The 13,661-nt window shown below is 45.3% G+C and overlaps 1 protein-coding gene across 15 annotated transcripts in view; it reads right to left on the bottom strand.

The window, feature by feature from the left end:
* Rapgef4 (Rap guanine nucleotide exchange factor 4) overlaps positions 1-13,661 on the bottom strand; it is a 292,481-nt gene that overhangs the window by 109,406 nt on the left and 169,414 nt on the right. For 8 of the 15 annotated variants that reach the window (NM_001100642.1, XM_087649219.1, XM_087649223.1 and 5 more), the window contains 2 exon segments: positions 7,759-7,778; positions 11,504-11,576. In NM_001100642.1, coding sequence (NP_001094112.1) covers positions 7,759-7,778; positions 11,504-11,576 — 93 coding nt within the window. 15 annotated transcript variants of the gene reach the window in all.

Here is a 13,661-nt window from a genome sequence, read left to right as displayed (position 1 = left end):
ACAAAAACAAAAACAAAAAACCATGAACATAATCTTTTTTTAAAAAATCACATACCCTAAAGCTAGAAGGTCCAGGGGGAAGTGCTCTGATAGCATCCATAGTTCTTGCTGTGCCTCACGAAAGCCTTCTCCAGCTTTTCTTAAAGCTCCTGCTTTCCTTCTCTATTCTGGTCCATCTTTGCGGTTAACTGGGGAAAGGCTTGGGTGTGGTTTCCTCACTTGCTTTGGGATCAGGCTATCAAATTACAGCACTTTGTGTGACTTGGAATTTTTTTTCCCTTCTCCTGCCTGAGCCAAATGATGAGGGCATTAAGAAGAACGACTTTCCGCTTGTCGTCTCAAAGTCTCCCTAGAACCGAAGACCAGACCAGGTTCTAAACAGGAAGACAGAGGACCTCCCCCAGGAGTTCTAGAACTGAGTTCACACAAGCTAGACCCACAGGCCCAGCTCAACTACCCCCAAGCTAGAAAAATGTCCTAGGACTGAAGATATCTATACAAAGGCATGATCTTAGCTACCCAATGTAATAGCATCATCAAATCGTGCGATTCCCGTCGTGTTAGACATTTTCTTGGAGTGTATTGAGGACCATAATCATCCATCTACAAGGAAACTGAAACGGAGTTTCAGTTCATTATTGATAACAATTAAGTATCAAGGACACAAACTTTGATGAAGTTTTCTTTCTGGAGACATGAATCCTAATATGTGAATGTCAATTGTACTGATATCTTTGGAAATAGAATTTTTCTGTCTTCCTTGCCCTCCTATTGCAACTGAAAGCGTGTCAGAATGAACTGAATGACTTAGCCTTCTTTTCTGAGTTTCTTTTTCACGCCAAGATAGGATAATTGTATAATACATGCAAATAAATTAACACAAACAGAATGAATTCCCCGTGTTAGGTCCTTGGCTGGATGCTGTTAGTCTCAACGTCCTTATTAATGCTTCGGATACAGACTCAAAAACACTATTATCAAATTTAGAAATGACGCCCAATTGTATGGGATGACTGACAGGAAAACTGGATTGAAATTTAAAATGACCTTGATGGACGGAGAAGGAAGGAGAGGGCAGAATTTAATAGAAATCTTTGCAAAATAATTCACTCAAAAGATGCTGGGAAGAGAACAAGCACTGTGAGTAAACGCTGATTGAACAATTAGACAGGGGCTGGAGGTCAGAGGGAACAATAGGCTCCAGAGACGTCAGCAACCTAGTTCTGTCACTTTAAAAAAGATGGCATGGTTTTAGGAAAAGCAGATGGGGAGATTGTTAAGTTAATTAACCTTTTAGATACAAAGCCTAGGAGGAGTGTTGCTTGGACCCAAACACTGATAGAAGGTAGATTTGGAAGGCAAAGTTTTAAAATTTGGGTCTGATGACATTAATCTCATTAGAGAAACTTTTCTCACTCATTCCTTTGTTCATGTAATGCTCATAGCCTAGATTTTTTCCCCCCTTTTACTTGGGTGTCACCTTTTCTCTATGACAATGCTCTGAGTCCTCTCCTGTGCTACCCTCAGCCCACTGCAAGGCACCCTGCCCTGCCACACTGCATATACTTCCACAAACCAAATACCAATCAATACTGGGCAACAATGCCTCTCAATCCTTGACCTGGCATGAACTGCTATGGTCTCACTGTATAGATGAGGAAATAATCCAAGGAGGAGACTTAGAAGTTGTCAGAGCTGGGACTTTCTCTAAAGGTTGGAGAGCTCTTAAGGCCACACTCTCCTGCCCCATGGGCATCCACACCATCCTATCGTGTCTGGCTCATCTGGGGCTATGCTACCTAAAGGGAAACACCAAGTTTCATTAATTTTCCATGGACCCATTCAGAACCTGGGACTGATCGACAATGTATATTAAACTCAATGTTTTCAACAAGTAGGTAATATATTCTATGGATATTTCTGAGTTATTTGACTGAAAGAATGTAGAAAATAAAATTATATTGTAATGAAGAAACTTATAATAGTATTGAAAACTGGTACAAACCTGAATCATAGTACTAATAGTTATTGGGCAGGTTTAGAAAACGTAAGAGTGGAAATAGTTACATATCTTTATATGTATATATGTATACATATATATTCATATGTATGTATCTATATACAATATGTGTGCCTCCATGAATACTTATCAACTATTGTGAATATGATTTTCCCTAAAGGCAAATAGAATTACTTTTTTAAAGAAAATTTACTATCTGTGGACTCAGGAAAGTTTTCTTGACATGGAATTCAAATTCTAAATGGTGGGGCTAGAGAGATGGCTTAGCAGTTAAGAGCACTGCCTGCTCTTCTAGAGGACCTGGGTTTCGTTCCCAGCACCCACATGGCAGCTCACACCCATCTGTATTTACAGTCCTAGAGTATCAAATGTCCTCTTCTAGCCTCTGAAAGTCCATGCACATATGTGATACACATACATACAGCCAAAACACCTATACACACATAAATAAGTAAATAAATAAATAAGCATTTAAATAACAAATTATAAATGACAGTTCTAGATCGGTTCATCCCATCTGAGAAAAACTGCCGACTGCCCTTTCCATAAGACGTATCTGCAATTTTGTCATAGGTTCTCACAGCAGAAATGATAAAGACCAAACTATATCAAACCTAAAACATGCTAGATCTGAGTCAGCTGAGATTACTCCGGCCACCCATGACAATGATGAAGATGGCTCCCTACAGTACAGGATAAAAGGATTCTGAAGACATCAGGGCAGGCGGCGTCCTTGTCTGCCCAGGCAGAAGGATAGTGCTTTAGCCTACATTTGACATGATTCTCTTCTCCCTCGCCAGCGATGGAGCTGGTTCCCAGCGGCAGAATCATCTCACCGCCTCGTCTCACAGCCTTATCTTATGACAGGCCCTTTATCAGAACGAAAGCCGGAAGAGGCCACTGGCTAGAGGATGGCGGTGATCTCAGGGCTTTGTCATTAGCATCCTTATTATCTTGAGCATTAAGCACTGCACTGCCCCATTTCTCTGTGATCTCCCGCCCACGTCAAAATCTGCTCACTGAAAATGTTGTGAGAATATTCCCCAAGCACAGTTCAGGGGCAGGGGCACAGCAAATCTTACCTGCAGCACACACGCTCTATGTCAAGAGATTTTAAAGACTGTAATGAAGCCTCAGAAACAATCTTCAAATGACAACAATATTATAAAAGTCATTCTAAAATAAACAGGGAGGCACCACCCAGGACACCCCAAAGCGTGCCCCTTCACCACGCAAACTCACAGGCTGCAGGGACCAGGTCCAATGTGGAAAACAGTCAGAGGCCACCTGTTCTAACTGATGACGTGTCCAGGTTTCAGGAGCTATCTATTTCTACTGCTTTAGATGTCTACTTAGACAAACAGCAACTACAGACTATCTTAAATATTCAACCACCGTGTTCCCACTGCTGAAACAAAAGAGAAACAGAGGAAGAAACATGCCGTCCACTTTTATAGCAGCGGAGGAAGGGAGGGAAGAGAAGGCACAGAGAAACCCCACAAGGACATTCCTCCCATAAAACACATAACTCACAAATACAAGAACAAATAAGTCTTCAGAAGCCAGAGAGCTGAAGTTGTCCTTGTCACCCTGGACATGAAGTCACTGGTGTTTTCTGGGAGGTGGGGCAGAATAACATCTTGGCTGGCTGGCTGACTGGCTGGGCCACTCTACCTAATAGGCTGGATCTTAAATGAGTATTTACACACCATACAAGTTGTGGGACCCAAGAACAACCGGGCTACATCTAATCTCCACTCTGGCGATAAGCAATTTGCCCTTCAGATTCAGAAAAGGCAGGCTCAGGATTTTCTAAGGCTTTAGAATCTCACTGTTTTGTTCCGTGAGAGCGCTCTCTCTCTCTCTCTCTCTCTCTCTCTCTCTCTCTCTCTCTCTCTCTCTCTCTCTCCAGCCTGTGTCAGCTACAACTGCATTCAGATCTCATTGTTGCTGGGTACAGAACTGGTTAAACCACAAGGACCCCAGGCCAGGAAAACAGGTACTGAGGGCAAACCTTGAACCCAGGGCAGGATGTTTTCACAGACTCTGGACCTGCTGGAGGCATTTTATAGGCAGAAACGTTAACGTGTGCTCCACAGAAAACGGTGCGAACCCAGCAGCCGTGCTGAAGCTGCCGTGTCAACTGTCTGCCTGGTTTTAATGGACTCTGAGATGTTTTTATGATTTAAGTTTGTATGAGGACACCCACTTTCCTTTCTCTTCATCCAGCCCAGAATTGCAAGAACGAAGTAAAATATATAGCTGGCACACATTCAATCTGCTCTCTCTAACCTTGACAGATGACAGCAGAAAAGAGAAAGAAATGTCACTAAACACTGCTAATGTCCCTAAGCTCTCTTTTGTTGTCCTCTCCTTAATGAGGTGCTTCACACAAACTGTGAACTGATTCCTTATCGGGTCACGGTTTAAAACCTTGAATCTTTCAGGTGACATCCCAAAATGATTCTTGGTCTACACACCTCAAGATTTTTAAAAGTCTGAGAAACTCTCGATTAAACTAATTCCCTCACATGAGGCCGAGCTCGTTCATTCCCAGGTGTGTGCAGATCTGCTGGTGCTTGGAATCGCCTCCAGATTGAGGGGGCCACCACGGACAGCACTGTGTCTGCTCTGCAACTGCCTAGGAATGAACACTTCAAGTGGACGTGAGATGTTGGTAACTCAGGGAATGGAATTTTTTTTCCAGCAGCCCCCTGATCACGGCGTCAATTTTTCTGCTCTTTTTCCCCCCCACATAGAAAGAATGGAGCTTTCTAAAACAACAGAACCTCTTGGCAGTTGCCTGTCTAAAGACTCAGCATGACAACAAAATCTCTCGGGGGACAAAAGTCTCACGGAATGGCTCCATTCCCTAAAAGCCAGCTGTCACATTCGATGAAAAGCCCATACCTGGGGTCTTAACTTCAGTTTTAAAACTGGTCAGCCATATTTGGCATGCAAAGACTACGGTTCACACAGATCAAAGAGAGGGACTTCTTCATAACGCCAACGGCCGCAAGCAACCACATCACTGTAGAAACAGTCCACTGCTCTATGGGTTCCACGGTCTTCTCTAACGCTTCTCTCCAGCACTGCAGAGCTTCCGGTGTGCTGGGTCCACCATGCACTGAATGACGACCCTAGGCCTTAGAGCGGGAGAACGGGTGGTGGACAAAAGAATCCAGCGAGTGGCTGAGTGGGACTGATGGGAAAGAAAGTTCTACGCATGCCCAGTAAGACCAGGTCTGGAAATAACACAGAGCTGGAGAGGTAGTTCAAACTGCTATGTACTGATGTCCCCGTGTTTGCTCAAAAGTTAAACACGGCGATTAACAAAACTGTGAGTGGAGGCCAGGGAGTAGAATGAATTCTCTCTACAAGGAATCTGTGCGGACGCCGCAGCCATCGTCTGAGCGCTTTCGATTCATCCCACAGGCATATTATGGCTGTTTGGGAACTCGTGGGAATAGTGCTTCTCAGTGTGTACTTAAAGGAGAGACAGGATAAAAGAAAACAGGATATCCCAACTCGTCCCTTTAAAGTGAAAATTTTCAATTAGCCCCACTTTAAGGCTCTCAGGCCTCTTTTTATCTCTCTGGAACCTCAACTCTACTCATGAATGTCTTTCATCTCCTCTGCCTTATTTGACTGCACTGGAGATCTTCCCGGATTGCGTGTGGCACCACTGCATCTATCCTATTTGCTAGTACAGAGTACGTGCACCTTACGGTTTGCTGGAGAACGCTCGAGAAGAATCCTAGCAAGTTTCTGCTAGTTCTAATGCCAGACAGAAAGCTTGTCCGGTTCCCCAAATCTTTCAGGGTGATATGTCCCTCACAATTCACTGGATCTGAGGTTTGGCAAACTTCAGATTCCTATTTTTGACTGGAGATGAGCACACAACATCTGTTGGTCCTCTGCGTAGAGCCCTGTGTCTGTGGGTCCCACTGCAGGGGGCCGCAACCTAAAGGTCACCCGGAGACTAAAAGCGCTGGAATTTCCTTTTGAAGCTTAGACCATGTTAGCTCCCCCAAGGCTCTGGCATTCTATGTATTCTCCAAACCACCAGCTGTCCCTTGGTGAGGTAGTTTGAGTCCATTGTATCATCCTGATTTACCTCACAATCTGCTGGCTATGTGTTACAGTGTGAGAGCTTTGGGGCTTCCGAATCCGAAATGGTGGCAGGATCAGCTTGCTACTTTACACTGTAGCCTGTTGCTTGGGAATACTGTGAGGTGAGGCCAGTTCTCCCTTCTATTTGTTCGTTCCGTTTGGTTGTTTCTTTGTTGTTGTTTTCATTTGTTTTGCTTTCCTTGTTTTAAAGGGGCGAGGGTATTTTTCAGAGAGAAAAGAAGATGACGCTTGAGAAAATACTAATTACGACAGTCCTAACATCTCCCAGCTTGAGTGTTCTCTACACTTTAATAAATGGTCTCATTCAATATTCATCATAGACTTTTTGAGGTGGTCAGGACTAACAACCACATCTTAAAAATAAGACAAAGATGTTTAGGTAAGCCAAATAGCTTGTACGAGGCCTACAGCTGGGCTCTGAAATGGTTTTGCTGAACTAAATAAAGTCAAAACGTGGTGTGACATTTACAGCAGCATTGCTGAGATGGGAGCCCCTGTCTGAAGAGTAGATCAGTGGGATGGGACCCAGCCAACTCTGTAAAAGCCAGGGTTGTGAAGGGAGGGTGGCTAACAGAGTCAGCTCTCAGCTCTCTGAAAAGGGACATACACACTTGAACTGAATGAAGACTGTATATCTGCCCACAGTTGCAGGACTGAGAGCCAGGAAGGAGAGGAAAGCAATTCAGTCACATTGTCACTTAGGCACAGCAATCAAGAACAGCATCACAAGCCCGTACATGTGAGACGCAAGCCAATGTCACCAAGACCGTCCCTATGCATTTTCACACTCAAGCCTTCCATGTTGCAGTGTAAGACTACAGTGTGTTTAACAGAGTTAACTCCATCACAGTCTGCACGAGAGACAAGCCACTGAGCTGCTCCCATTCTTAGCATATATCCTGGACACTGTTGGGGCAGCAGGACTTTTTATATTTGTTTTCTTTTGTTTTTGTTTTTTGTTTTGTTTTGTTTTTTTGAGATAGGGCTTCTCTGTGCAGCCCTGGCTGTCCTGAAATTTCCTCTGTAGATCAGGCTGGCCTTGAATGCAGAGATCCCCTTGCCTCTGCCTCCTGAGTGCTGGAATTAAAGGCGACCACACCCAACACTGGAAGCTGTATCTTAATAGTCTCTCTTAACAGTTTTCAGATGCCAATTACAGCAGTCAGTCACCCTCAGTTTCCAAAGAGAAACGGCGACCTGGGTGCACTTGGATAGACTTAGGCAAATTCATCAACAGACCCTGGCTTCCATCCTTCCTGTTCCCATCAAGGAAAAGCGACTGGCCTTCTTCACACTCTTAATAATTGGTCCTATTGATGGATATGCATGGGGGGAAAGAAACCACTTAACATGTACATGCTTTAGCCCCGGAATAATCTTTCTTTAGACTAAATACCAGAAACATGTGACAATCATGTTTGAGCAGTCACCTTGCTCGCCTGGGTATTTTGAATGACTCACCCACGATGCCACAGTAAGATTAGAAAAGTATTTATTGCTCTGTTGACTGTGGCGGGCGAGCTTCTTTTGCTTGGAAGGTCACTGTGCTTGTGCTTTACCTTATGAGAGTTTAAAGAAGCGAGGCAGAGAGAGTAGCTACTCACATTCTCCTTGTCCGGAATCCCTAGAGGGGGGAAAAGAGACAAGAGAGGCCATAAGCGGTATGATCAGCCTGTACAACGGCACTCAATCCAGTGCTGAAGGAAGCCCAGTGACATGTCCGTGTTTTCTGTTTCTGCACCCATAAAGGCTTACAAGGACTGCTAAGAACGACAGCATTAGCCATCGAAACTAAGAATGGGGAACAGACAGCTATGTGCCCAGGCAACAAAACCCAGACTTATTTTTTCTCCATTATGTGCTTTACCCTCCCAGGGGTAAAAATCTCTCCATGACTCATGCGCACTGACTGGACCCCAGCGCGCTGAGAACTGTGGATGAATACGGCTACTCTGCAGTTGCACATGCGCAGTCTTCACAACGCAAAGCACCCCTTGCTCTGCGCCAGTGATCTGACTTCAGCGCAAGCAGGATAGAAAGGCCCGCAGAGCACCTCTGTGGTGAGCGGAGCACCTTCCTGTTGTGCTCTGGCCGCAGCTCTATTTGAAAGCAAGGGTACTTTCAGTTCCCTGAGCTACAAAAAACATGTCATGGTTCTTACATGTAATCACGTGTTCGATCATTTACAAACATTACACAAGCAACTACCACAGGCAGCCCTGGTTCCTTTCCTCTTGGTGGACACAACAAGAAGGCAGCTATGGAAAGCCATAACTGAGATGAGCACACTGAGCTCTGGGTAGGAGGCAGAAGAGGTATCTTACGGAGGGAAGAAAGAAACCAGCAGAGATGGGCCTCCGGCGTGGCCTTGCTTCTAACCAGGGGCTCATGGAAGGTGAGCCCACAAGACTACAGGGTGTCCAAAGTCTAAGTACACAGAGCACTGTTTCCAGATACGACCACACGCTTGCCACATCAGCTTTAACAGAATGCAGTGCTCATCCCAGGAGCAGCAGGGTAGAAGGCAAGAGGCCTCAGCCTAAAGAGATCATTGGAATACTTGATCTAGTTAGAGCTTTGTCCCTGTAATCTTAGAGAGTCTCAAGACACAAATACTCAGGCGGGAAGCAGAAGCATTGATAGGCAATTGATAGGAATTGATAGGTGTTGATAGTCTGCCGCAGTATCCCAGATATGTCAGAAGGAGCCAGGTGGCTTGTGACATCACTCTGAAATTCATCCTGCACCCACCCAGCCAGACAGCTCTCCAACCGGCAGGCACGTGGTAGGACTGGACTGAGGAGAGCCGGGGTACCACAGGCTGACTTCCTGGTGCGTTGACTAAGTGGAAGATGCAGTTACACAGACCGCACTACATGCAGTCAGCTGGACCTCAGGTTGCCTTTGGGAAGCTACTACAAAAAGGTGATTTTTTTTTCAGCCATGCCGGCCTTGACAGTTGGGCTAAGGTGTGAAGATTCTTGGACTACAGCTTCCATGGAAGGCAACCGCAATCATTGAAAGGCTTTGCACAGCAGGGGAATAAGAACAGCAGAAATCAGGAGAGGAGAGCCTTCAACATTAAAGACAACTCATTGGCATGATGCAACGGTAATCCTCGTTCCAGAAGACCGAGCCAGGAGGATTAGGAGTTTGAGGCTAGCATGGGGTAGTTAGTAAGCCTCTGTCTCAAAAAAAAAAAAAAAAGGGTGGTGGTGGTGATGAGATAGCTCAACAGGTAAAAGTACTTGCTACAAAGATGACCTGAGTTCAATCCCTTAGGCCCTCATGGTGGAAGGAGAGAACTGACTCAGGTAAATTACCTGATTTTCATGCATGTGGTATGGACCACATTTTCACAAAATTCACAGAATGAACAAATGTAATAAATAATTATTATTTTTAAAAAGGATACTAAGGCAGAGGCTGACCCTTGACTGGGTCCAATTGAGCAATTATAATAAAGATATTAAGTTTGGGAGATCAAAGTATTAGCTGGATGATGGATATTTTTAAGGGAAATAATGGCAGCTACTTTATCTGGTTGAACTCTGAATGCTCATGGAGAAGACCGTATTTTCAAAAAGGCCTCCTGGCTGGGGCAGCGATGTACGCACGTCATCCTAGACACCAAGGAGGTTGAGGCAGGAAAACTGCACACCAGGCTAGTCTCCGGTGTGCAGTAAGACAGTGTGAAGAGAGGAAGAGATGGAGAGAGTGAGAGAGCACTGAGTCCAGGCTCCTCAGCTTTTAGGAGAAGGTAAAGCGGCTGTGAAAATGTTGAGAATAATGCAAGAACACAAGGACCATGCAACAGGGCCCTGAGATCCAAGAAAGAAGAGCAGGACCGGAAGGTTATTGAATTAACAAGAACTACGGGAGCCACTGAGTCTACTGGTGACGGTTAACTTTGGAGGAATTCATTTAAAGTCCTGGGCAGAAGCCAGACTTCATGAGGCTAAGTGAGCGGCTAGGGGTGAGGACATAATAGCAATACATTATGCAAGACCATTGTGTGCCTGGCACTCTTTTGGGCTCGTGACACATTTTTCATTCATTTAATACAACAACCCTGTAAGGAAACTGAGGCACAGTGCACCAGCATCTTGCCTGAGGTCACATAGCTAGGAGACAATACGGTTGATTTGGTTTTGAGTTTTTTTTTTAACTCAGGAATTCCTAAGTGAACTGGTTATTCCTAGCTGACCCAAGATGGGGAAGAAAGGAAGGGAATTGAGGAGGATAAAAGATGGAAGGAAGGAAGGAAGGAAGGAAGGAAGGATGGAAGGAAGGAAGCCTGAAAATTCTAGACAGCAAAGAGGTGGCCCTGTAGAAACTAACAAATTGGGAATGAGAGTAGCATTCGAGGAGAGAGGGAGAGGGTATGATGCTCACTACCACATCCATAGCTGGCCATCAAAGTGCCACAATTTCAAATACTCCATGCTTTGTACTTTGCACACACACACACACACACACACACACACACACACACACACATGTGTATGCACGTACGCACGCACGCACGCATGTGCACAGGCATCTGGAGGAGGGATGGGATGGAGGGAGGAGGACAGGAGAGATGACTCAAAGTTAAGATCATGTCCACTTCCAGAGGACTGGAACAGTTCCTAGCATCCATGTCAGATGGCTCCCAACTGTTTCAAGGAATCTGATGCCCTCTTGTGGCCTCTAAGGGTACCCCCGTGAATGTGTACAATCACATACATCAAAATAAAATCCGACTTTTAAAAAGTACCACACAACTCACCCTACCACTATTTTTAAACACCAACCAGAAGTGGGTCTCTTTTAGGAGCCCCATTTCTTTTTGACTGGCATACATCAAAGATGTATACCACACCAGTTGGCTACACATACACTTGTGAGGTGAGTTCCAAAGCTGCCCATCACCTTCTTATGTGGTAGAGCACCTCACACCTAGAACCTAACCAAAGTCTCCAACTGGAAGGGGACATTTAACAAGAACAAAAGATTTATGCTTCTCTCTTTGGTCAACGGAGCTAAACTGAATAGGAGGTGGGTTCCGGGCACCACATGTGGCTGAGTCAAACACAGCTCAGGAATTCCATTTTGAAAAAGACACAGAAACACTCCAAGCATGTGGATGTCCCGTATGTGGAAGTCCCAGCCTGCATCAGAGCCGGCCACTCACTACTAGTGAACACCACATGTGCAATAGCTCCAGTGCGAGCTGCTGTGTGTTACGCCAGACAGAGGAAACACCCCCTGAAGCCGTCATGCGGGTGTACAACCTTTTCTGTTGCTGTTACATGAAAACACATAGCACACAAATCTTCAGACACAAAACGTTCACATTTCACTTACTGTCATTGTTAGAGCCCGTTTCCATAACACCATAGGGAGGAGCCAGAAGTCCAGCCATATACTGTCGGTATTTCTGCAAGACAAGATCAGACAAGACTGTGAAGTCAGCACACAGGTAATTACTTGCTTGGAGCGGTGTTCCTTTATTTACATGTGAAAGAGCAGAAAATCTTGGGTGTCAGGAAATCTCTGAGGCTCTTATTTATAATGCTCTCTAGAGCTCTGGGTTTAAACTAAAGATGTGGGGTTCAGGGAGAGGCTTCCTAGGTGAGGCTGTGGTGAGGCTGGATGTATCCTCTGCCCAGGGCAGGGCTCCACCCAGCTGCTTCATTTACATGTTATGCATTTGTGGAGATGGAGTGAAGAGGTTCCTACCTCTCCACACCCTGTATACACAAGGCACCTGAGAACCAGGGCTAAGTGTTTGCAGGCTCAGACACAGTAACCTTGCTGCCTACCTCCGAGGTGAATGCCTCTGAATCAGCCTCTTTCAAAGCCAACAGGAATGCAGCAGCGGCTCTTGGAACTCGTCTCTTTGAAAGAAGCTGACTGGCTTCCATTTGCCTCCTTCCTTTCACAGGGTACACCTGCCTGCTCTGTGACCCCTCCAGAGCACTTTTGTTACATTGTCAAATAAAACCATCTGGCTTAATTTAGATGCTCCTGAATTGTCTTCCCCTGGCATTTGGACCAGGCATGCTCTGAAAACTTGGGGCTCCACGATGTAGGTGATTAGCGTCTGTGTTGTGTGGGAGGGATAAGATTTGGTGAGCATCGGGCTAGAAAAGGAGGGGCATTTACAAAGGAAGAAAGGTGAAAGCCCTGAGGCAGTAAATGCAGCTTCCTCCCTTGCACAATGAAAGGTGGGTGATTTTTACCATCTTGCGGTATCATGTATATTTATGGTTTATAATTACAGTGAGGCATACGCATAAATGTTAAACAGCATCAAAAGAGCCAGCTCCCCATTAATGTGTGTCATCCAAACACCAGCAGAAAGACTTCATCTGTAGCAATGGGCAGCTGGTGACACGTGGTACCCCAGCAGCCATCTGGCCCATTTTAACGGTGTTGTCATGGTACTTTCTCTAAAGAGCCTTCTAGCCAAGGTATGACTAGCTCCTCCCACCCCATTTTCCCCATCTCAGTGCTAAATCAGCTTGTGTGCATGCCGACGTTAAGATGGCAGATCACCCCCACCTCTGAACTCATCACTCAGACATACCTACAGCACCAACTGTTGCCTAGTACTTTGTCATTCCCTTGACACCTTTCCAATTCTGAATCTCTTCTTCCTTATACTATCATCTACCCTTCCTCATGGCATGGCATTCTGGGCGTTCAGCTACCTTGTGCTCTATACAGTTTCAAAGAGGGCATAAGGGAGCTGTTACATTCCAAGAAAGCTTTGTGACCCTCCTTCAACCTCCTGCCTTCTTTTTCTTGTACTTTTTACGATTCCCTTACAGGCTTCTAAAAGAAAGAACTCGGGTTAAATTTAAGGGGCCAGTTTACTTTGCTTAGAAATGTTCTCTTGCGACTGATGGTGCTCTTTTGTCTCAGCACCTCAGGGGCAATTCCCATGGATTCAGGAGGCACCACTGACCTCCTCCAAGCCCAGAGCACCTGTTCTGTGGCTCCCCCAGTGTGAGTTCCTGGGGTTGCTGCTTTGAGAACAGGAAAGGACAGCCTCCAGGGAAGACCAGGTCAGCCGAATTGAGAGAAGTGTTTGAACTTTCCATCACTGAACGCCATGTCCCAGACACTGGGCACGCTACAGAGAACAGAAGACAAGGACCCTTGCTCTCACCGACTAGCCAACTCTCTAGTTACTGAAACATGGGGCACAAGGACTTATGGTTACTGTATTAACTCCCCATTCTCCATGGCTTCCCATCCCAAGGCCACCAGTGGATGCCTTCAACCATGGACATCACCAACCTCTCTCTGTACTGGTGTTACCCAGCCACACATGCATATGATGAAGTTTAATTTAAAAATTAAGTCCACTTACATGTGCATGTGCATAAAGGCATATCCCACACACACAAACACAGGATAGTCTACAGTGTGATATATACTGCTGTATAGTATGAGATTGCGTTGTACTAATACAAGAACAGATGCCTGCGTATAAATATAAGGATCAGCAGCCATG

The sequence above is a fragment of the Rattus norvegicus genome, chromosome 3, assembly GCF_021556685.1.
Source record: "Rattus norvegicus strain SHRSP/BbbUtx chromosome 3, alternate assembly SHRSP_T2T, whole genome shotgun sequence".
Classification (NCBI taxonomy): Eukaryota; Metazoa; Chordata; class Mammalia; order Rodentia; family Muridae; genus Rattus; species Rattus norvegicus.
This window is presented reverse-complemented; position numbering and strand designations above follow the sequence as displayed.